Source organism: Trachinotus anak, unplaced genomic scaffold (genome assembly GCF_046630095.1).
Source record: "Trachinotus anak isolate AG129_WGS33_773 ecotype Australia unplaced genomic scaffold, CSIRO_AGI_Tana_v1 ptg000004l, whole genome shotgun sequence".
In the NCBI taxonomy this organism is placed as follows: Eukaryota; Metazoa; Chordata; class Actinopteri; order Carangiformes; family Carangidae; genus Trachinotus; species Trachinotus anak.
The window spans coordinates 18,358,674-18,382,894 of record NW_027273855.1 but is presented as its reverse complement, the minus strand read 5'-3'; the positions used below and the strand labels follow the sequence as shown (position 1 = coordinate 18,382,894).

The 24,221-nt window shown below is 41.2% G+C and overlaps 2 protein-coding genes across 4 annotated transcripts in view; one reads left to right on the top strand and one right to left on the bottom strand.

Annotated features, from left to right (window-relative positions):
* LOC139620749 (periphilin-1) lies at positions 1–8,885 on the top strand. 2 transcript variants are annotated; one of them, XM_071476578.1, is made up of 7 exons: positions 4–381; positions 1,441–1,521; positions 1,600–1,703; positions 1,846–2,051; positions 5,108–5,166; positions 7,510–7,668; positions 8,488–8,885. In XM_071476578.1, exons 1-7 carry the CDS (start codon positions 343–345, stop codon positions 8,668–8,670), a joined length of 831 nt encoding a protein of 276 aa, XP_071332679.1. In that variant the 5' UTR covers positions 4–342; the 3' UTR covers positions 8,671–8,885. The 2 variants fall into 2 exon arrangements, with proteins under 2 accessions (XP_071332680.1, XP_071332679.1); XM_071476579.1 differs by lacking the exon at positions 1,441–1,521 and having other exon boundaries at positions 1–381.
* A 331-nt stretch (positions 8,886–9,216) lies between these two features.
* Positions 9,217–24,221, bottom strand: part of LOC139620748 (prickle-like protein 2) — a 36,572-nt gene continuing 21,567 nt past the window's right edge. The window contains exons 2-10 of one of the 2 annotated variants that reach the window (XR_011690879.1): positions 19,982–20,166; positions 16,568–16,681; positions 16,313–16,450; positions 15,544–15,747; positions 14,337–14,523; positions 13,515–13,669; positions 12,600–13,401; positions 10,721–12,510; positions 9,217–10,225 (exon numbers count right to left, since the gene is read on the bottom strand). Coding sequence is in view for 1 of the 2 variants with exons in the window: in XM_071476576.1 (XP_071332677.1) it covers positions 11,558–12,510; positions 12,600–13,401; positions 13,515–13,669; positions 14,337–14,523; positions 15,544–15,747; positions 16,313–16,450; positions 16,568–16,681; positions 19,982–20,113 (2,685 nt within the window). In the remaining variant the exon portion in view is untranslated. Of the gene's footprint in view, positions 12,511–12,599; positions 13,402–13,514; positions 13,670–14,336; positions 14,524–15,543; positions 15,748–16,312; positions 16,451–16,567; positions 16,682–19,981; positions 20,167–24,221 lie in introns of both variants that reach the window. The other variant, XM_071476576.1, reaches the window with a different exon arrangement.

Here is a 24,221-nt window from a genome sequence, read left to right as displayed (position 1 = left end):
TTTCGTTTTTGATAAGCCTTTATGACCGCGGTCTGAACCTGATTGGGCAGTTGCAGAGAAGGGAAGTAAAAACATGTTGCGTTATTTCCCTGCGCATCAGCTCTGGGAAAACGCAGGTTAGTTGTCGACAACGTGAAATATTTAACTCCAAGGTAAACGTTTCACACCTCTGCAGGCTGTGAGGCAATAAGCAGGGAGACAAAAATGTAAAGTTTCACTTTTAATACGTGCCGAAGAAATTGATTCAAGAGGTTACACGCACTTCCTGGACTGCTGGGGTCGAGAGAAATAAAGTCAGCGTCTCATTCATGCACAACGAGCAGCGCTGGAAACAGGAAGAACATGGATCATGCGCGACCGCAGGACGCACAGCACAGCAAGGTAAAAGCCATGATCTGGGCCTGGAGCGGAGGAAGTGACAGCTGCCACAGGAGACTCATGTGCTCCACGGCCGGTAGCATGAGAACCTGCTTCCTCCAGCCTTTGACCAATACACCTACTTTTGTTTTTTTTTTTTTTAGTCGTAAATAGTAAACCATTGAGAAAAGTCCAGGACACCACCAACAACTGTACTAATCTCATAGAAACGATGCAAATATAACAGGATATTAACGTAAATCCACATATGGTTAAAAGATGCCGTTAAACACACGGGGGCACTGATGAGTATCTCACATACTTGAACTGAAGTCATGGTTGGCTCCATCCTCTTGGACACTTTTGAGGCTGAGCTGTAATAAGACATTGTCTTTCACTACAGTTTCACACACACAAGAGACTGCATTATGAAAAGTGTGTTGTTGGCTATTTGTGGAAATATGTATCACTCTCTGCTAAGTGTGTGGTGCAGGGAGATACTACTCCGCTGATCCTCAGAAAATAGATGTAAATTGTTCGTTGTTGTTCTGGGTTTCTAATCTTTGGTCTAACATTATGTTTAAGGCTTGTATGTAGTTTGGAAACTGCTACTTATGAGCACTAAAATCATCAAGAAGTTCCCAAGGAAATCTGGATCAGCAATGTTTCAGCATGATTTGTGTTATATCTGGGCCTTTTCATTATTGATTAATATGACTTTATAGACTAATCAACTATTATTTGTTCTATTTGGAAGATAGTGAAAAATGCCCATCAGAGCTTCACATAACCTAAGCTGACATCTTCATTTTTCTTTTGCCCAATTAACACTCAAAAACCAACAGATATTCAGGTCAGTATCACATAAGACAAAGCAGCAAATCCTCACCTCTGAAATCTGGGCCGAGGGAATGTTTGGCATTTATGCCTTAAAAATGACCACAACAGTTAATCAAATATTATAATAATTGCAGATTATTTTTCGAGTTAGCTCAGCTAATTATTCACGCTCCAATAATATCATATGTCACGTGCACTGTGACACCATATTAACTGTGATTAATGTGGTGTGTCTGTTTCCAGGGCTCCATGTTGCGACACAGGGAATGCAGTGATGAGTCTGCTGACAAGAGGCCCACTGACAGCACGATGGCTCCCACTCAGGTACATCCTGTTGTCAAATGCGGTGCCTCAAAATTACGTTTTTAGTGTCATAAATGGTTTTATTCCCTGTCGATTCAGGATGAGAAGAGGCCGATCCGAAGAGTGCGAAGTCCTTCCAGACCGAGGGCATGGTTATCCAGTTCCTACAAACCAAAGTTTGGAGGGCGATTCTACAGACCTCGGTAAGGCTGACGAGTCGACAACAGCGGGGCACTTTGTGGATTGTTTTCTTCCCAGAGTGTTCTCACCTGCAAGTATTGATGTTAAGGTTGAGGTCAGCCATGGCTGCTCTGTTGATGATGCATGATGATCATTCCTTCCAAGGGATGACCATTCATTTTACAAACCTGGCGCTGGTGGCCAGAGGTACCACCACTTCAGTCCCCGGGCTTATTTAGACCGCAGAGAGCACTTCCATCCTAAACTTCACCACATTGCACTGAAGGAGAGAAAGGAACCAGAGAAGGAGAAGGAGCGGTACGAGCGGAGAGACAGCGCTGACGGAAGTTCACCCCCAAAACAAAACGCCAGTAAGTCTATGTCTGCAGAAAAGTCTGTGAAAACAATGACACACACCATCTCATCTGAACATTTACATAGAAATTAGGTGCTTTGAGACCTTGCCAAATGTGCACTATATGTCAAAAGGTACTTTTGTAGCCCTTTTCCACAGCATGGTACTGGCTTGACTCGACCGTGGAAGGTTCCTGGTATCTGATTTTTTTGGTTTCACCTCCGCCAAGGCTCCAAGTGAGCCGAGACAATACAAATATGCAAACTGCAGACCACTGATTGGTATTGCGTTATTATTGTGTGAGATGGGACATTCAGAACAAACCTGCCATGTTTAAACAGCCGAGCGAATGTACACTCTCATGCTCACTGCAGCCTGTTACATTTCTGTTAGTTACTGTGTTATTCTTTCAGTACAATAACCTGCAAAGCCATGCTGTGGTCAATTGATGAGATGCAGACGGCCCATATGCTTCATTGTTCATGTGTGTGTCGTGCTGAAGATGACAGCACAATAGCTTTGTGCGTTGTCGCTATAGTAACAGTGCTGCACTGAGGAGGTGCTGTCTGCAGTGGAAAAAGAAGTGCCAGTTACCAAAAGCGTGAGAGTTGAAGAGGCCATGGAAAAACGTTAGTACTCTGTGGCAGTTCTTTGGCCTATTTTTTTAGACAAGACTTTTGGCTAAAAAATAGTTTTAGACAAGACTGTGGTTCCAACTTTATACCGACATTTTGGGGAAGCCCCCCCCCCGTTTCAATTGGCCCTGAGAACAAATGATGAAGTAGTTTTGCTGTTGATGGCTGCTGCCATTCTTTGTACTCACACAACCTGTCACATCTGGTTCATACAGGATGTTGTCCAACCGCATCGTAAATCAGAAGTGTTTATACCTGACTTGAATGACCACACTGGAAGGCAGAGTGAAAAACTGCAGAATGGACTATGCTACTGTGCCACTTTGCCATCAATAAGTGGGCCATTGTTTCTACATGTGGGTGAGCCCAAATGCCACTTTTTGTCCCAGACTTGTAGTGAAACATAAAGTCAAAACAGAACTGTTTTGAAAAACCAGAATACAGAATATCTGTAAGGGTGCATGGTCACACTGTTCTTTTCTTCAAGGCTAGCCATGGTACGTGCAACTCCTTATCAAACTATTTTAGCAAGGAAATTTGCTGTAATTTTCTTTATTTTTTTCATGTTGGATATGTGGAGGCACAGACAACAATGTTAAAACTATTACAAGCTAACAATTTGTCCAGGGCTGACAAAATAATGACAATATAATGGCACATTGAAACTACCATGTCATTTTGTATTATTTTGCATTACTTTTGGTACAAGACTATCAGAAGTGGCATATTTCACATTCAAAAAATACAAGCTCTGAAAGCCACTTGAGTCACACATCAAAGAGAAACCTTCAACAGTTTTTATCTGCATACAGACAGGAAATGTAAAGTAAAAATGATACACATGATTTACCTTATTTATGGCTGAGAGGGGGAAAATTCCTGCAGCCAGGTTCCAAAATGGAAAATGGTTTTTGGAATGAGATGTTCAGCAGTCAGATATGGGATAGGGGTTTAACATACTTTAGGCCATATAGTCTGTGAGTTGCAAGGATTTTATTTTCAGCAATTAAATATAAAGCACTGCATACATCCCGAATGTGTGAATCACAAGAACACACCGGGGCCATCTCGCATACATAAACAGTGACCACACACAATAACAGAAGTGCATGTGCACAATAGTACATATCAAAACAACACCACTACAACCCTGACGTGTCCCCACAACAATTGTTAATTCTAAACCTAACAAACTGTGACTGTTATTGTCGCCACCTCATATATATATATATATATATATATATATATATATATATATATATATATATATATATATATATATATATATATATATATATATATATATAAACATTTTTAGACATGCATATACAATATATTTACATAATGTTCTCAACCAGCTTTACGATAGCTTCATGAAATCACCACTGGGTGGCAGTATAAACAAGCAGAGGTACTTGCACACTTTCTTTCAGGAGCACTTTGCATTACAAATATTTGGAGGGCATTTGCTCATCGTGGTGTATCTGTTGGTTGGTAGGTATTCACACTCTGGTATCAACAAACCAATGTTACATAATGCTGATCACTAAGAAGCTTTTCCTGGACTCAATACGTGGATTATGTCACCAGTGGACTGATAGTAGTTGAGCTATTATACAGTGTATGCCTCAGTTTGTCTCATGTGAACTGTGTGATTTGGTCAGTTACAGGTAGATTTATTATACACTTGAGAATGACCCTTATCAGTTTTAATTGGGAAGAATGTGGAAGTGTATCTGATTGTGTTTCCTTGGTTTTAACACTAATCCCGAAGTCTATGTTTCAGACTTTTGTTGATCTTTTGTTGGTATAAAGCGGTGTATGGTTTGTTTTATGGTATGTTGTTTTTGACAACCAAGCTGTTGGTACTGTATGTTTTTATCTTCTCAGGCACTGTATCTGTGCGCACACTGCAGCACTGTGGAGGTGTGTGTTTGTGTATGTGAGAGTGTGGAACAGGTTTTTTTTTGTGTGCCTGAGTGATGGTGCGATGATGGTGACTCATCGCTGATTTGTGTGTATATGAGAGAGAGAGAGAGAGAGAGAGAGAGAGAGAGAGAGAGAGAGAGAGAGAGAGAGAGAGAGAGACCAGCCAGCAGTCTATAATGAGCCATAACAAAGCTATTGCTTCACAATACTGCAGTCCAACATTGAAAGGACAATTCCCCAAATATCAGTAGATTCTGCTTAGAGTTATAATGATTTTAAATCTTCATACTTTTTCTAACAGGGTGCTGAAGAGAAAGAGCGAATGTTTAGGAGGCTTTAAACAAAAGTGGTGACCTCAAGAAACCCCTAAAGATGCTGTAGATACCTATAGGTGTGGTAAATAGAAAAAAGACCATTGTAACATGGATCAGTCATTTTGTTTTAGATAGTACACATACATTCTCTTGTTGTGCAGTTGTGTTGACCTTGTGGTTTGTCTGTTTTCCAGCTACTAGACCTTTCTTCCCCAGGTCCACCTCCAGCAGAGACAAGGACATGCAGTTCACCGTGAGTTCATCAGCAGAACACTTGCTCTGCTTTTCCATTATGTTAAGAGATGTGGGAAAATGTAGTGGTCCATCATTCCTTGAAAATGACTTAATGCTGTGTTTTCCTCCAAACCATCTGCCTGGTGTAGTGCAGCACAGTCTGTGATGTGATATATAACAGCTTTTTGACAATTTTATGTTAAAAGGATATGAAATGGAAAACATTCAAAGACAACAGTGATTGGAATGAAATTCCAGTTCTTGTGAGGATCAGTGTGTGAGTCAGAGCTGCAATCATTAATCGAGACAATTAATCAGCAGCTATTTTGAAATCGTTAAATCATTTCAGTCATTTTCCAAGCAATAATGCCAAAAATATGCTAGTTCTGGGTTTTCAAAGGTGAGAATTTGCTGCTTACTTTATAATAAATAAACTGAATTTTTGGACTGTTGGTTGGACAAAATAAGACATTTGTAGATGTCACCTTGTGATCTAGGATGTTGTGATGGGTGTTTTTCAGTTTTCTGAGGTTTTATGGCCCAAGTGATTAATAGAGAAAATGAATAATTGACAGTGACAGTAATAATTATGTACTGACATTTTCTGTCACGTGCAGTGTAAAACCTGATGAAACATTGTAGAAAGAAGGGCTTAAACTAACAGTAATTTTCTTGTCAGTTAAGCTGCTTATCATTTTCTTTGTCTGTGTAATGCCAGGAAACACTAAAAAAGCCCTAATATAATTCTTCTAAAGCTGAAGGTGACATTTGGAAATGTCTTCTTTTGTTCGACCACCATATATACAGTTTGCAATTACAGAAACTGGAACAACAGGATGTTTGTGGTATTGCTTGAAAAAATATTTAATCAATTATCAAAATAGTTGTCCATTATTTGTCTGTTGATCTGCTAAACATTGAACCCACTAATTACTCCAGAGTACCGTTTATATATCCCCGTAGATGGTGTTTTTGTGTGTTTATCACATAAGTTCAGAGCAGAGATACAAATAATACAAACAGCCCAAGTGCTGCAGAAATGGCTGAAATCAAATGATGAACAGAGCAGCACGCGATGAATTACTGCTGGTCGCTGCTGCAGTGAAGTCAAAGTGAAGAGATGAAGAGAAATCAAAGAACAGCCGGCTGTTTCCCCACAGTCAATATTTTAAACAGTTGTTGTGTCAGTAGCCCCCCCCCCCCAAAAAAAAAATAAATAAAAAATAAAAAAGAAATAATGGATGCACTTTGCCAAAGCACTGACACAGTGGATGTGAATATTCTTTGTCATAGCTGAAGCAAAACAAACCATATAATATAAAAGTAAAAGGAGTAAAAACTAGAGAGTTAGCTGTTAAGATTAAGAACTGCAGTGGCAGTAGAGAGACTGTAGGTTTGTAGCTATGCTAACAAGGAAGGTAACGTTACCTGGCATAGCATTTCAAATTATGTATCCAGCCAAATAAATACACTGTGCTAGCAAACCTACAGGTCTTTATGGCTATAAAACGTTGCATGGACACATACCATCATACAGAGCAGAACGATGAGACAGCAAACTGTCGCCACCGTTGCTGCTGCAGAGCTAACATGCAGAGAGGATGCAACAGTTTCCCATAACCAGCACACCAGCTGCAGACAGTGATACTCACAACTCTCCTGCTATTATAGCTAACACCACACCAGCAACATACTGCATTTTGGGAAACTAGAAAATAAGCAGAATTTCTGTGTGCAAGTAATTTAACAATACCGAACGCACATACGTGACACCAGTACCTGCTTGTTAACTAAGCAGTTGGGGTTAGGTATCACTAACAGCAAACGTGATAAAACAATACTGCCCAACTGGCAAAGCTAATGTTATCCACCCATCGAGCAAAAACAGGGCCTTTCAACTCTTCAACTCTCTATCATAGTCCCATAAATCCCAGCTGGCAACTGGAGCGGTGGGTTGGGTGATGTACTGTTAAAACAAGTTTTAAAGTTGTTACCGGTCCCGTCAGTCTCTGTCCCGACCGTCATCTGCAGTAATGGGTAGATCATCGTGCTTTTCACAGCCTGGCAACCCATCAGAAAATGATGTATAAACCGTTAATAAATCCAAATGCCACAATTTATGAAAACTTTGTAAACTATTACGTATTGGGAAGTGTTACCAGTTTTATTTTTTGTTACTTCAAGCCCCTGTGCTTCAACGCATTTTTTGCCACTGAATTCAAGAGCCTCAGTGTTACAAGCTGACGTGGAACTTCACTTTAGTCATCTCCTGGTCATCCTCAGTGTTTGCACCCATGGTTTTTGCCAACTGTCTGATTACTACAGTCCAACTCCTGCCTGGTTTTCTTTTTCTTTTTTGCAGGTTTGTCAGAACGAAAGGAACCAAAGCAGGGAGAGAGATCACAGGGGGACCAAAAGCAAAGAAAGGGAGCAAAGCAGAGACGGGGATCTCCCTTTAACTGCGCGCCAGACGGCGGCACGAGACAGAGCCATCCAACAGAAGAGGAGAGCGATAGATGAGGTGGAGAGGGGTTTCATTACACAAACACACACACACACCTGGGGAGAAGGGGTAGTTATCGACAGATAGAGGACGAGGGGAGATAACAGAAGCTGGGATTAGAGAAAGAGTGACAGAGGAAAGATCTTAGAAAGTGCTGGGAGACATGAGACAAGGAAAAAAAGATTTGTTTTCTGTCGTCTAAACATTAATTTTGAAATGCTGAGCCTGCGGCATCTTGACTGTCTTCACTTTACCAAGGCTGACAACGTAGGTCTTATTCATTGCTTGACGTGATTGATGGTGCTATTCTTTTATTTATGTAATTGAGCAACAACTTGAAGTGAGGCTGTTTTTCTCGGCTCACCTGCATCACAAGAGGCTGCGACACGTGCTTTAATGCTGTCTTCAATGTGACAGACATCACATGAGGCTCTGCTCATCGGCTGTGTGTTTGTGTGAGAGTGTCTGTGCGTGTGTTTCCACCCACTTGACAGAAAAGATGGCCTCTTGCTTTTCATATCTCCATGGTTGCAGGATTACAGTGGAATTGCAAGAAAAGGCACACTGGCAACAGGTAGCTGATGCAAAAAATGTCCACAAAATCTCTGCACTCAGGCACACGCGATACTTGTGAACAGTCTGCAGATTGTTAATCCATTCAGTGGTAATTGGAAACGCCTGACGAGACTTCACAACTCATTTGTTGCTCTCTCTTCCTTTCCGTCCATCACCCCCACTTTCTCTTCTGCTTGTCTGTTTTCCTGCTTCCTGTCACGCTTTGTCTCTTCTCCTGGCATGTTTGCCCTAAAACCATGGATATGTGTGTGTGCCTTACAGGTGTACTATCAGGAGTGTGAAATGTTTGGCCTTGTGACAAAGATGCTCATAGAAAAGGATCCGTCCCTGGAGCATGCCATCCAGTCCTCGCTGCAGGAGAACCTCAGAGACATCGGCAAGCGCTGTGTGGAAGCCATGGAGAAATTTATAGAGGACTATGACTCCAAAGAGCTTGTGCACTAATCAGACACATACTGCTGGGTACTGCATTTGTGTTTTTTATTTGTAATAAGTTTGCACATTCTTGTCTGCTGCCTGGACAAAGTCCCTCTCTGTGCTTTGGGTCGTGCTTAGCATCCAGCAACAGTGGTGAAAAATGAAAAGGAAACTTTGATTGTGATTTCAACTTTTCATACTGATTATAATTTTGATACTGTGACAATGAAAAATACACTGTATTGATTTTAAGTGCCCTTATGAAAATGTCTAAAATCTGACTGACGTGCTAAATTTATTATTACTTGCTTTTCAATAATTAAATTTTTTTAACGGCATATTAAACAAGGTGTGGCTGAAAAAATGTTATCAGTGACTCATTTGAGGATAAATAGGCAGGAAATACATAGATGGGTCAGTAGGTGACTAGGCCACACATTGTTGTGTTGGGTTTATGGATGTGTAGCATTAGGATGTTTGCAAGCATGGCAGATATTGGATTATCATAGAAATATCGACATCAGTGTAAATGTCAGCTGATAGATAACAAGAAATTGCATCACAGAAATATGATTGAGGTTATTAAGTAACAAGTTTATTTTTCAACAGTAAAATGTCCTCCTAGGTACGGCTCTAGGTCACACTTCTTTAAGGGGTACTCCCTCCACTGATTTCTGTGGGTCTGGAGGATTTTTGTTAAGTCTGAAAAGATATCCCAGATGATGTCATAATTATGTCATCAGGGTTATCTCGACTTGGGCTTGGAGATTATGAATTTATAACAGAAAGCCTGCATTGTAAACTGGAGATGTGGAGAGAAAGACAGGTTATTACTAGGCATAGAGAGTCTAATGAAACATGTTCTCCAGTTACATTATGGTAATTGTAGGTCCAAATGTTTTTAAAGCTTGATTCATACAAAGAACAATAAGCGGGATTATCTTGGCATCTGCTGGTTCAATGGAGTGGCCCTTTAATTCAGTTAAGGTACTCTCATAAAAATATTTGTGCTTTTGTGAAGACACAAATATCAAATGAAATATCATTAACAGGTTTTTTCTGTTATTGATGTCAGTACCAGTCCAGTAAAGACAACAGAAGTGTGACTTGAGACATAATTATACCAGCCTAACCATCAACCACCACATTGGTCCAAACAGAAATAGTTAAACAATTATTGGATGGATTTTCATGAAATTGGGTAAAATATCTAAAGTTCTCAAAGGATGACACCTCCTTTACTATTTTACTTAATTACTTTATTACTCCATTATTATTCCTGCAGATTCATTATTAGGTCAACATTTTAACTGGTTTCTCGTCTCAAAGTACCTGCCAAGTACTTTTTTTGTTGGACAGTGGACCTTTTCCACAGTAGATATTTTGGCATGTCATGGCAGGAAAAGCAAAGATGAAACTGATCAAACTACAAACAAAAAGGGTCCTGGTATTGTATGTGCTGGCTCACTGGCATTAACTTACTGGAACACTTGATCGAACTGAGCCATTGTTAACGAAATTTGTTTCCCGCATGCTTCTGTTGCTATGACATCTCAAAATGTCCGCTTTATTCGGTCACTTTCTGAGGGTGAAAATACAACATAGTCAAAACCTGCCATGAAATAGTATTCAATATGGATCTGGCACACAGCCTACATGTAAGTCAAGCTGATCAATCAGAAGTGAGTCACGACCAACCGGAGTCCCCTGTGCAACTTATAGATCCAACTTCCTGGTTATTCATTGAAGTACACTTTATTTTCAGTATGAGACAACAACAACAAATTAACATGCAAGTCTCCCTATCTCTACATCATGTTATACAAATAATGATTCTTTAGTTACAAAATATATAAATATTTAAGACCATATGTACATAACATTTACAGTACTACATCCATTACTTTATTAAGTTTATTACTATATATACATTTAACAGGTATTGTTCTTTAATATTATTATAATTATTATTTGCATTATTATTGTTATTGTTAGCATTATAATTATTATTCTTAATCATCTATAGGTAACTCTCAAAAAAACAAAGCATGTTGCAGAAGAGAAAACGGGACCATACCTGACGTTACTGTGCCTGAATGATCAAGGAGCAGAGGCTGTCCGGCGCTCTGTCCTTGGTAAAGCATGGAGAGCTGGCTATGTAGAGCACAAGGTTCAACAGACTATTTGTACAAGGTGATAACAGGGCTAGCGAGCCAACACTATATTCCAGCAGCATTTGGATCCACTGAGGTAAACAATGACATAGCTTGGAATCTAGCACGTAGCTTTCACTATCCCAACACAATTTCTGGTTTGTCCACATAGAATAAGTTTTACTGTCCAGGGCTTGGATCACTGAGCTGCGACATGAACAGTCAGATCACTGCAGTTTGACCAGTGTTACTTCCCTTTTCAAACTGTAAAGGAATTGTTCAATCTCTCTGTAACATGGACACACGCACAGACATGCACATACATCATGTTATTTACCCTGACCACAGTATATTTAGCGGTCAGATTCACCACTGCTTCCTGGTACCATCGGTGGAGTTGATCTCCATCACTGTAAACATTTCTGTTGTGTAAGCCAGCCGTATTTCCTCTTATGATTAGATCATTCTGTGTAGGTGTACACAAACACTACGTGGTGTAGAGTTGTGTAAGTTCACAAGCACAAAAAATAGGCCTTTCTCTCTCTTCAACCCCAACACTCTCTCTCTCTCTCTCTCTCACACACACACACAAAATCATACACAAACACTCTATTCACTCTCACCTTTACTGTCAACTGTCTCACTCTCACCTTCCCACTCCCTTTGTTCCGTCATTCTGTTGCTTTAACTGTCTCCTTACCTCTCTCTCTGTCATCTCTTTCACTCTCCTGCTCATCCCTCACCTTCTCTTTGCTCTATATCTAGGAAATTATGCAGTTTTTGCTCTTCCTCCTCTGGCGAGTGTGCAGCTGGCCATGAATTGGTCCATGCAGAGGTCCGTGATGGCCACCCATCCCAGAAGGGCTGTAGCGATGACGCAGCTCCTCGTTGTTGATGTAGCACAGCTGCACAGGCCGAGGGATTGGTTCACCCAGGAAATAACCCTCATCTGCCTCTGACTCGGAGGAAGAGGAGCAGCTGGAACACCAGGGGTCACCAGCCTCCATGTACCCATCACCCCAACATGGCCCACCCAGCCCCACAGGTTGCCAGCCAGCATTCTGCAGGGTGAGATCAGAGGTGGTGCGGGGGCAGGGCCGGTGGGGCTGCTGTCTGTACCCTCCTGGCTCCAGACCAAACAACTCCCGAGCAGCATGGCCAGAGGGGAAGCGGTCGTAATCCTCCTGAACACGGCGGTAGGGCAGCTCCACCGTTTGAGCGGGCCGGTCTGCCACCAGGTGCAGGGCATTGTCGGAGCGGGAACGACGAGAGCGTTTGTGGTGGCGGCCACTTCGGTGCTGCCCACTACCATGGTTTCCACGATGGTGTTTGCGGCGTCTTGGTTGTAGCTGCTGTTGCTGTGACACAGGTTCCTGCCCATTAATGCGTCGGCGGGGCATTCTGTCACTCATGGGAGCCATCCGCAGGTTTCCACTGCTGCCCATCACCCCAACGCGACCTTTGCCATCAAAACCCAGCGGCTGCGGCACATCCCAGTACTGCAGCGGGTAGCCGACTCTCAATGGAGTGTACATGTTGTTGTTGTAGGGACGAGAGGAGGACAGTGACTCTGTGCTGTGGAACTGGACTGAGGAGCTGAGGGTTCCCATGTTACTCTTTTCAGACACATTTACACCTGAGTCCTTACTTAGGTCGGGCATGGAGAACCTAGACAAATGCTCCTGGCGCTTACTGACCCCATCCAGAGAGTTACCTGTGAAAACCACAAATCTCATGTCACATTTTCATATTATTTGCCATCATATCATATTGCATCACACTATATTACTTATATCACTATACCTGTAGCGTTGGACATAGTAAGGGAGTCAATGGATCCACGAGGGGTCTGTTCTAGAGGAGTAAGGGGCTCATTGAAGCTCATGGCATTGATGGGGTTCCTCCTAGTCAGCGGTGGTCTGCCGTCTCTCTGGAATCCGTGCAGGCTGATGCTCCTCTTGTCAGAGAAGCCTTGGTTCTGGCTAGACATCTCATTGAAGCTCATCTGGGTGCGTAGCTTGTTGGGCCTGAACTCCTCCTGGTTGTGGTGGATCCAGTTTTCATTAAAGGAGTGGCCCCTAAGAACAGCCATAGGGGTCCTCTTGGCATTGCCTTGTTCCTTTCCCCAGGAATCAGGCCTCTTTCCTTGGTTGGCAGGATTCTGGGCTGGAGGATGAGCATTTGCATTGGGATTGTAGCCCTGCCTGGGGTTGCACTGACCCAGCAAATGAATAGGTGTAGGGGTAGGGGAGGGTTCCAGCTGGGGGCCCTCATAGACAGCAGGTACATAGGGCTCATCCCGGCTCATCCACACCTGGTTAAGGCTCGGGGCACGGCTTGGAGTGCGACTGGGTGTGCGGTTAGGTGTCCTGCTTGGAGTCTGGCTAGATGAGAGGCTTAAACGGTCCATCTGAACAGACAGGGGATCAATTTCAGCAGACAGACGGTCAGGCATGGGTGGAGGAGCAGATTGGCGGGCCTCGGCACTCCGCCGCTCCTGCTCTGCATTCCTACGCTCCTTTTTCCCAATCTTGGTGCTGTGGCGGGATTCACGGGAACGAGCGCTTTGGAAGGCTGAATCTGAGGAGTCGGACTCATCTGGATCCTGATTGATTAAAATAAAACAGATTAGTACAACTGTTTAAATGCTAATATGTAAAACTAGAGAATAATTAAAACAATTTAATAAAATTCTAAATGTATTTTTGCTCCTCTTACCTGTCCGGCGCTGCAGGACCGTGAACAGAAGATCTGCCCCTGCTTTGGCAGGAAAGGGCGGCCAAGCAGAGAGCGCTTGCAACGGGCACAGCAAAAACATTCCTCAGTTGCGTGCCAGTGCTGGCCATCATAAGTCATCTGGCCTTGATCAATGCCTTTGGTAAGATGGAAAAACATGATTTTGGCACATAACATAGCAGAAACAAGTTTATTAGTGAATACACTAGGGGGTCTGCTTTAACTGCATAAAAATGGTAATGTGATGGCAGCTATCTCTAATACCACTGTAGAAATGATACTCTACAAAGTCTGTGCAGCTAATGAACACAGCCCACAGTCTGATTTTAGCTATTAGTCGGTGGGTTAAGATCATTTTGCCTCTTTGTGCTGAAATGGAGTGAATAAAAATGGAACAACAGAGCTTTGTTTTCTGATAAAGGAAAACATTTGTGATTCTATGCCCATGCAGGATCACTTGATTTGAAAGATAGCAGAAATACATTTCCACAGCTCTGCTCCCCAGCTAGGGGAAGTAATCATCTTTCACAGCTCCCATCTGGATACAACATGGAAGCATCCTCTGAAACAAACTCTTTCAATGTTACTGGAGCTTGCAATGATAATAACCATCCACATCTCACTGCACTGACTCCACCTCTTCACAGCTGTGGCACACACAGCTGATAACACCCACACTTACAATAAAAGGCTGTTGGAGGTTTTCCTGTTGCTTGAGTGTAAGATAAATGTGTTTTGGTAACAGTTCATATATGTTAGAGGACTAGTAATAAAAAAGAAACCTGCAGGAAATGTGCGCTGTACCTATGTGTTCTCCACATGCGTCACAGTACTCTGCGTAAAGGGACTCAAAGCAGTTGCAGCAGTGTGGTCGTCCATCCTTCATGATGTAGCGCTGGCCGCCGAGGGTGGTCTCACACTCATAGCAACAGAAGTGCTTCATGTGCCAGTGCCTGCCCTCTGCCTCGGTGCATTCATCAGCAAAGATAATCTGCATGACCCAGACATTACATTCATCAGCAGAGCTATTCTACACAGAGATTACATTGGGTTGAATGGAGGGCATGGATTAATGTTAAAATGAATGAATTTTAAGTGGTTTTAAAACAGTTTTACACCAAAAGGAAAAGATGACTTTTAATGTTGCTCTTGATGTCTGGGGTAGCTCAGGGCTCCATCCATGGCCCATCATTTTTTACCCTGGGACAATGGTTCTTTATTTTTTTGCCCAATGACCCCTTAATGAAGGCAAGTCTACTTGCTAAAATAAGTCTGAGTTTGTTGTTTTTTCTTTTTTCTCATCCTGTTAATCATCTCACAACCTTTCTTGTGACCTTTTAGATGGGGCCCAGCCCAAGTTTGAGACCCACTGCACAAAACTAGTGTATGTGTATATAAAGTTGTTAAGACTAAATAGATTATTGACCATTTAATAATATAATATATAATAATATATCACTCACTAAAAACATTTTACCAGATAATGAGTACTTTTACTTTTAAAACCTGAAGTACATTTTGTGTACTTATACTAAGTATGATTTTGTACACAGGACTTTTACTTGAAGCGTCATCAAGGTGTCACTCCAGATCGGTAACCACTGCTCTAAGATATGTCATCCAAAGAAAAAACACTTGGTTTCTAATAAATCCAATAACACTGCTGATCTATACATCCTTTGTGAATGTCTTTTACTTCAATTATCAGTCAGGAAACTGAAACTCTTTGTATAAATAAATCATCTGAACTACTACGTTTTATTGTACTTAAAGTAAACAAACCTTACTAGACTTCAATTAGTGCAGAGCACTGTGGCCAGAGTTATTATTGTTGTCTCAGGCCTGCTTGCCACACATTATGGTTAGAAATCAAACAGACTTTCTGAGACATGGCAAGAACACTGAGACATGTTTTCTCTCCAGACCAATTTTCATCCACATCCAAGTCTCTGAGCTATTAACCATTCAGCCATTTTCAGCCCTGAAGGGCTCAAGGCCCAGACAGGCGCACCTCATCACAGGCACAGCAGCGGGGTTTCAGCCTCTCGGCATGGTGCCGGCCACAGTAGATCTTGCCATCCTGGTAGAAGTAGATAAGATCCACCAACAGCTCCTCGCACATGGTGCAGACAAAGCAATGAGGGTGCCAGCATTTTCCATGACCCGCCCTCGCAGCAAAGACCACAATATCCCCTCCGTTTATCTGACCACCACACTGGAGGAGAGGAGAGGAGAGGAGAGGAGAGGAGAGGAGAGGAGAGGAGAGGAGAGGAGAGGAGAGGAAAATAAATGAGACAATAAAAAGAGAGGAGAGAAGACAAAAGGAAATTAAATGAGAGGAGAGGAGAGGAGAGGAGAGGAGAGGAGAGGAGAGGAAATTAAAGGAAAGGAAAGGAAAGGACAAGACAGGACAGGAAAGGACAGGAAAGTAAAGGAAAGGAAAGGAAAGGAAAGGAAAGGAATCGGAGAGGAATAGATTAATACAAACTAAGATGGGTGGGGTGGGGGGTAGGGGGGGTGGGGGGGGGTGGTACTTGAAATAACTCTTCAAGACTGAATGTTTTCTACTTCCTATCTTTTTGATATATCTGTTGAAACATCAGAAAGAAGCCCAGGCAAGCAAAACTGAGACTATAAATTAAAAATGGGCTGAATTATTCAGATGGAACAGAAAAATACAAAAAATGAAAAATGTCTTCATCTATAGATAGAAAAAAAACACTCAAAGGTTGTTGGGTCGGCCATTGATGTCTTCAGTGGGTTCTAGTTGTTGGGTTTACCTTATCACAGATAGCTCCATTGATGGTGAGGGGGAAAGGACGGACGTTGCCCCTGCCTAAGTTGTCTTTCTTCCTTTGGTTGCTGAAGAGCTTAAGCTCTCGTTTCTCCTCCTCATCCAGCGCATTACAGTAACGCACCTGAAAAACACAGTTCATCATCACGAACAATGCTTCCAAACCACTGGAGGTTATAATAAAACTGATAAACTGTTCATGTATGAATGAGTGATGGAAATTTGCTGTGAAACCGTGTACCTCATTGTCATGCGGTGGCAACTGATGAAGCAGTTGTTTGATGCGGTATTTCTCTCCAGGGCTGTTTATGTAGGGGACCTTCTCTTCTGGTAAGGAGTTATAATACTGATGCACCTGAAACGAATAGACATCAAACAGGTGGTTGTGACAGTGTCTTAGGTTTAAAGTATTTGCATATTTAACCTGCATTCACAAATTGTTTGGCCACTTGTGGGAAGGGGAAACAACCCAAGAACAACACATATTATCACCTCATAAATATGGTTGTTAACAAACAGTTGCCTATGAACACTGCCAGCAGATATATATAAAATGCTGATACTAACAGCTACTACTTTATTTCATTAATTCATGGGGACAAGCCCACATAAATGAACCTGAAATTACTTTCAAATGAATTTATCATGGTCTCCGTGCCCTCCACCATCGCTGCCCTTGGAAATCAGTGTCTGGAATTGAAAGCGTGTGGCACAATGAGCTCTGTGCTGCTGCAGCAGACACAACCTTGAACAGCATCAGCTTCTTTAAATTTGCAACAGCTAATATTCTCGTTGCTTTAAGGAAATTTCAGTTACCCATACTGAATACTGCAATTAGAATTCAAGATGCAGTAAGGCTTAGTATCCGTGGCCTGAATCCCCCTTTGTATTTGCATATTAGAGGTTGAAATGGAGAAAACCTTGATTGGTGTTAAAGAAGTAAATACTCAAAGAACAGGAGGCAATCTCATCACTTTTCTCTGATTTTCAGCAAAATGGCCTTTGACACAAAGTAGTCCTGCTTTCAGTGCGGTGTAAAGATCTGTTTTGCTGAAGTAGTTGAGAGGGGAAGGGAGTAAGTCTGTGAGCGCTGCCCCTCAGGTGCTCTGTAACATACCTAAAGGACAAGTACTAGTGTGTCACCGAATATTCACTCACAAACTGTATTTTCTTTGTTGTCGGTCAGGCTGCAAAAACACTTGAAATGTAATGCTACTTTTCATGATCAGTTCATCTGCAGAGCATTTTCTCAGTTAATCAATACATCTGCCCCTGCCAAAGAAAAAAATATTCACGTTTGAGCTGGAACAAGTGAATGTTTGGGATTTCTGCTTAGCGATAGATCAAAATTCTTGTTACATCGTTTAATGTTCATCAGCTAATTGATTAGTCAACTAATTGTTTTTACTCTAAACTTATGGGAAGCTCTGTCTCTTCGAGCTCTTGAAATAATTCAATGCACAGCAGATACCACAGCTTTTGACAAGGAAGACTGTGCTGCGCTGCAACAATTATTTAGATGGTATGGTATTTAATTGTTTCAATTGTATAAACTGTTGATTCATCTATTTTTTATAAAGTGTAATTTTAATAATCTCTTCAATAATCTCATATGTTTTGTATGGAAAAAAATCTGAAATGTAAAGTACTGTATGTAAGGTAACTAAACTCTGGCAGTGAAGTAAAAAGTACAGTATTTCCCTGAAATGTAGTGGAGTACAAGTATCAAATTTGTATTTAAGTGCAGTATTTGAGTAAATGTACTTAGTTACTTTCCACCAGTGATTATGAATACGGCAATTATCACTGACACTGATTGAGAGTTAAGTCTTTAGTCTAGTTTAGTTTAGTTTAGTCTTAATGAGAGAGAGATGGTCAGCAGTAGACGGTTCCGCCAGGTACACCACAGTCTGAAACATTTTGTAAATGGTAAATTGACAGTACTTATATAGTGCTTCTCAAAGTCTCAAACCACTCAAAGTACTTTACAATGGAAGCTACCTTCACCCATCCACACACACATTCATACAGCGCTATTTTCTACACATATAGCGCTATTATATAGCGTCTCTACCATTAACACCCACTCATACACTGATGGAACAGCCATCCAGAAGCTCAGTATCTTTTTGGGGTTCAGTATTCTAGGATGGCTACCTCCTGAGCCACAGCCGCCCCTTTGTCAGAAACACTTCAACAAGTCAATCCTCTCACAAAATCACTTTATTGTTACAGCAAATGCCCTCAAAACTGGGGATTTTGATTTCTGACAGCTCAAACCATAATTCATGAAACAATTATTTTTCTTTTAATATGTGAGTCACATTAATGCCATTGTGCAGAGAGAAACCAGAAGTGACAAGCTGAAAAATCATTACATTCAAGTGCATTTAAAAAGCAACAGGCAGCTACAATTGCCTGCACGTCCTGTCGGACGAGAGAAACTGCAGCTTCTTTCAGCATCCTGTCAAGATGGCTGACTGGTGAAAATGACTGTTATCAGCCCAGGCTGTCATCTGTTAACACAACCCTAGGAGGCCCATTGCATTAGAGTGCAGCTCTTACTAAATAAAGACATAAGTGTTTATGCCCAATATAGCTGAACAGAACCATGTTTATTATCTTATGTCAGAACTGACGACAACAGCGGACCAAAATAAAAATGATGAGGAAGTATCTTCCTCTGGATGTGCACAGTTGATTACATTAGCTTGGTCAGGCATGCAATTAAAAAGCATTTAAACTGCAAATGAGAACAGACAGGGAATTTTGAAACCTGCATGCATAAACACAATGCCACACATTTTCAATTAGACTCATCCAAACATTCACTGACTTAAATTACTTCCATTCCTCTGGGTTTCGACTTACAAGGATACACTAAAATGCAAAACAAATTATGGCTTAGTATAGCAATACCACTGAAGGGAAAATTACAGTATACACATTGTTATGTAGAATGTATCATATTTGTTTTTCAAAATAACCAATGATAATCTTGATGGGGATCAAGGGAAATGCTTCTTTCTTTGTCCTGGATAAATATAACCCCTTACATATGAATATATAATAAGTTTCTTAAGACACAATCCCATATTTCATATAACAGAGTGATTCAGATGTTTAATCTTAATTTAATAATTGCTCCACATCTGTTCCTCAGACAGGGCAATCAGCTAATCAGGGTGTGGCTCCTTTTCATCATTTAGGTTACAGTTCTCATTCTGTCATACTGTGAACTCGGTTCCTACACAGTGTTAGCTTGAACAGTGACAGCTGAAAAATGTCCTTACAATTAGTCTTCCATGAAACGCCTGACAGCTATGCCTCAGTGATTTGTATGCCCCCCTCCCCCCACCCCCCTCCTCCGCTCCCAACCCAAAGAGAATAAAACACCATGAAGGGGATTTAAAAACCATAATGGTCCATTGTCTTGTTTTCAGATCAGTGAATTTTCTACCTCAGGATTATTAGGAAAAACGCCACAAATACTTTAGCATACGAATAACTTCATTCTTCTGACTGATTCGGTTTAATTCGATATGGCCTGGCTGTGCTGGACAAAAATAAATTAGCTAATTAGCTAATGCAGCAGTATTAACAAGAGTGTAGGGGGGGGGGGGGCGCGACTGGGGTGACTGTCAAGCTTGTGTACCTGCTCGGGACTGAGGCCAGGGGGAACCCAGGCATATTCCTCCAGCGCACATCCAGAGTCATCGTCAGAGGTGGAGTTCCTCTGGAAGTCGTACATCAGCTTGGTGATGGTCTTCTCCATCTCCAGAGACATGGCTGTCACAACATGCTCCTCTACACAAACTAGTTCAGTGGACACAGGTATTCCTGTTAAGGAAAAAAACAGGAGAGTGAGAGGGAGGAGATAAAAAAAAAGAGTAGGCAATTCAGAAAGAGACAAAGAAAAAATGGGAGGTGGCAAAGTTTTAAATAAGTGTCCTCGACTATATGAATATGCAATTCTAGATTCTCCAGCTGTGAAGGGCCAGAAAAAAATTGTTATGAATAAGGTATTATGAATAATACCTTTCTTTCTTGTTCTCATGTATTCACAGAAAAAAAACAAACAAAAAACAAAAAAAACATCAGTGGTATTTAAACAAGATTAAAACAAGACTAAAAGTCTACAGCCATGCTGTGTTGGCTAGGCTGTACTCAGGGACAAAGGTGCTAAATGTGCTGAATGCTAACATGCACATTAGTTTTGCATTAGTTTTATATTTTCTGATTAGCAGTAACACAAAATATAGCTGGGGGTGATGGGAATGCCATTATCCATCCATCCTTCCATCAGCTACACTGCTTATCCTTGAAGGTCAGGATTATCTTTGCTAGGCTGGAGCCAAGCCCAGGTGATGCTGGGTGAGAGGCGTGGTACACCCTGGCTAGGTCACTAATCTATCACAAGGCTGACACATAAAGACAAATAACAATTTACACTCATATTCAAACCTATGGGCAATTTAGAGTTGCCAATTAACCTAAACTGCATCTCTATGGACTGTGTGGAAGAAGGCAGTCATTATGTATTATTTATTTTTCCAAGTCTTTAGTCAAACAAAGTATCAAGAAATGTGAAATTTTGACCTGATGACTGTGCAAATGGCAAGTTTAGGGGTCACCAAATTAAATAAAATTCATCCTGATAGGGTCATGAATGTCTGTACAAAGTTTCATGGCAATCCATTTATTAATTGTTAAGACATTTTAGTCTGGACCACTGTGGTGAATCAATCAACTGACATCCCTGGAGCCATGCAGCTACCCTGGCTAAAAGCATCAGCGGTCCAGATCTGTAAAATGCATTTAAAAAAAGTAAAGACACAACATCACATTAACAGTGCAGCCCTAAGACATCATTATCAAATGACACAGCATCTGCATCTGCATTCACTTTACTTGTATGCAAAGATTAGAGATAGATTTGATCTTCTCCTCCTTCTTTCTGTCTGAGAGGAGAACAGCTGCACACACTACTGACGCATGAATAATTAACAGTAGTAGGTATGGCCTCGACCACCAAGGTATGAAGATGAAATGAATCTCATTTCACTGGCAACTACAATATTTAGTGAGCCAGCAACGAGAGAGAAAGAATGAGCTCATGGCTTGTTATTTTGAAAGCTGAGGAGTAGAGAGATATTAGAGTCCATTAATGCAAAGTGGGAGGAAACACAATCAGAACCTCGTAGAGAATTTACAAAAATCCATAGTGATTATTGAATTTGCTGAAGTTGTAATTCATTTAGAGCACAATCTGATCAATGAGGACAAATGCCAATACGCGTCTGTAGGTGAAGTACCAAGGTCGTGTCAGTCGACTGACAAAAACAAGGCTGGATGATGGCCGATGAGAAAGTGCAAACAGGCCGTGACATTTCTGATTCAGAGTGATTGCTCCCAAACTATTAGACAGGTCTTCTCTGGTAGTTTCAGACAGCAACACTGTTTTCCCGCAGATTAGAAATCACAGAACAGCAGAGCTTAAGCAGTGGCCGAGGAACAGCAGACATTTCCACAGACTGAGCCAGTGAGTCAGCCTCCATCCAAGCAGAGCTGAGCACTGTTTATCTCTCTAAGATGGGTGCTGCTGATTTCTTTGTGAGGAGACATCACAGGTATGTAACCTTGAACCTCAAGCCTGGCCCGAGGCTGAGCTTCATTAGAGTATGGAGGCTGAGAGAGAGAGAGTGGGCCTGCTGGGATACCTGCAGCCTGTTGCAGCACTTACATGTCAGTTCAAATGTGACTTGTGTTGGCAATATGAAATCAGAGCAGTGAGCTACAGAGGAACCTAACCACAATTTTAACTACTTTCTGGCATTAAGGGCTTATTTTACATGCATATGTTGTAAAATTCTTGTGGTGTTTTTGTTGTCAGTATCAAAGAAATATTTAAACCATTTGTGGACATATGCTTGATTGTTGTCTTACTGGGAGTTACATGAGAGGTGTAAATTATGAATATTATTATATATTTGTACTGTTTCACTCATTTAAAAAAAAAAAGACATTTTGCAAAAGATGTTCATTTCCCTTCTTGCTAAGAATTAGATGAGATATATAGATGAGAGATATTCGTCCATTCAGTATGGAGCTACAGCCAGGTGACAGTTAGCCAGGTGACAATCTTAGCGTAAAGACTGGAAACAGGGGGAAACAGCTAGCCTGGCTCCATCTAAAGTCAACATTATTCTCCTTTCAGAATCTGTAAAACTCACCAATTGCCAACTTATATCTCAATTGCACCTTACAAAAAACAAAATGTTAAAAAGATAATTTGTAATTTTACGACGGGTTATGTGTCAGACTATTTCATTGCCTATAATTCAACAGGATATTCTTTATGCTGTTGTTGCATGTGCCCCTTTTTCACACTGAGCATCTGCCCCTTTTAAAGGTCTCTGCACAGCCCTGGTTTTCTTTCATTTAGGAAATATGCAAAGCCAGCAAGTTCACTGTGACTGGACTGGAAGAGGCTGTTAATGTTCTCTGGCCCAGCTGTCGGTCATTATGAAACAGTTCCAACCCATACACAAACTGGTCGTTAAGCAACAATGTCATTGTTTTCTATGTTTACACGTGTTAAATACACAAAATACGATTTGACATGATAGCTTTAGAGATGCTGGAAGGCACTTTTTGTGGTGGAGCTGGTCAAGTTGTGTCCCCCTGCATCCAGTGTTTGTGCTGAGCTAGGCTAAACATAAAAGAGTGCTGCTTCTAACGTCAAAATATTCCTGATCAAGGTCTATGACCAAAACATGTACTTTTTTTTAATAAGCAGATATGTTATAGCAGGAAAAGCCTGATGCTCGCTGGGGCACATAAAGGAAACAGAGCCAAGATTACTGTTGTAAGTTACAGCTGTGTTTTACCTGCTATGATGAATCAAAATGTCTGCTGTGAAAAAGATCTGTCATCAAGTGCTTGCAACACATTGTTAGATCAAGGCAATGACAGTGTCAGTGTGTGCACCAGTGCTTCAATTAATGGTCCTACTTATTAAGCTGTACCGTTAGTCTTTATTGTGAAACAAAGACGCAGCTTTAGTATCAAACAGCCTCAATGTAATGTGAGGCTGTATGTCTTTACACCCTGACTATTGACTGAATGCACACTCAGCTGGTACAGAAGGCTGCTGATGATTGTGTGACTTTTTGACGTAATACACACTTGCCAGGCCGACTGATTAGTCATAACACACTCCTCTGTTCTTCCCCAGCAACACAAGGAGAGAGGAGAGACAAGTTGTGAACTTCTGTTTCCTGGAGGAGGCATACTTTTTGGTAATTTGTGCTTCAGAAATAAGTGGTAACATTTTTGTGGAAAAAAAGAAATATTTCACTGTTTCTATATCGTTTGCTTTCCAGGAAGTGAATTGTTAACATGCCTTTGGTATAAACACTCCTACATCTTTGCAGAGCTATCTGTCTATCTTGTAGCAAATTATGGAAAATCATGTACTGTAGAAAAGCAAGTTTTTCCCTTTAATGGATGATTATAATTGTGAGTAGATGAGAACCATTTCTAAGAGTTTATGTCCCCAGAACACTGTGCTCTGATGACGTTAATTATTAATTGTTCAAATGTTTCTAAATCGTTTAATCAATAGAGAGGAGAGGAGACGCTACTTTAATGACGTTCATAAAGTAATTTTATTTAATGTCAACAATAAAATGTATAACTTTAGCTGAAAGAGTGATATGGGCAGAATCATTAAAATATTAATTGAAAAGCTCATTGGAGATATATTATTTTGTGATGGGTTTGGTGCACAGCTGTGAAAGGCTCAGGGTCTTGTAATTAACAATGTAGAAAAGGTCTACTACAGAAATAGGCAATCATGTGCCATGGAGGACCAAGAGACTGAACACTCTCTT

Excerpts from the sequence above, each read along its gene's own strand:
- LOC139620749 (XM_071476578.1), top strand. The coding sequence starts at position 343 with ATGGATCATGCGCGACCGCAGGACGCACAGCACAGCAAG. Across the intron at positions 382-1,440 it reads AGGACGCACAGCACAGCAAG|GGCTCCATGTTGCGACACAG; the intron begins GTAAAAGCCATG and ends GTCTGTTTCCAG. Across the intron at positions 1,522-1,599 it reads GCACGATGGCTCCCACTCAG|GATGAGAAGAGGCCGATCCG; the intron begins GTACATCCTGTT and ends CTGTCGATTCAG.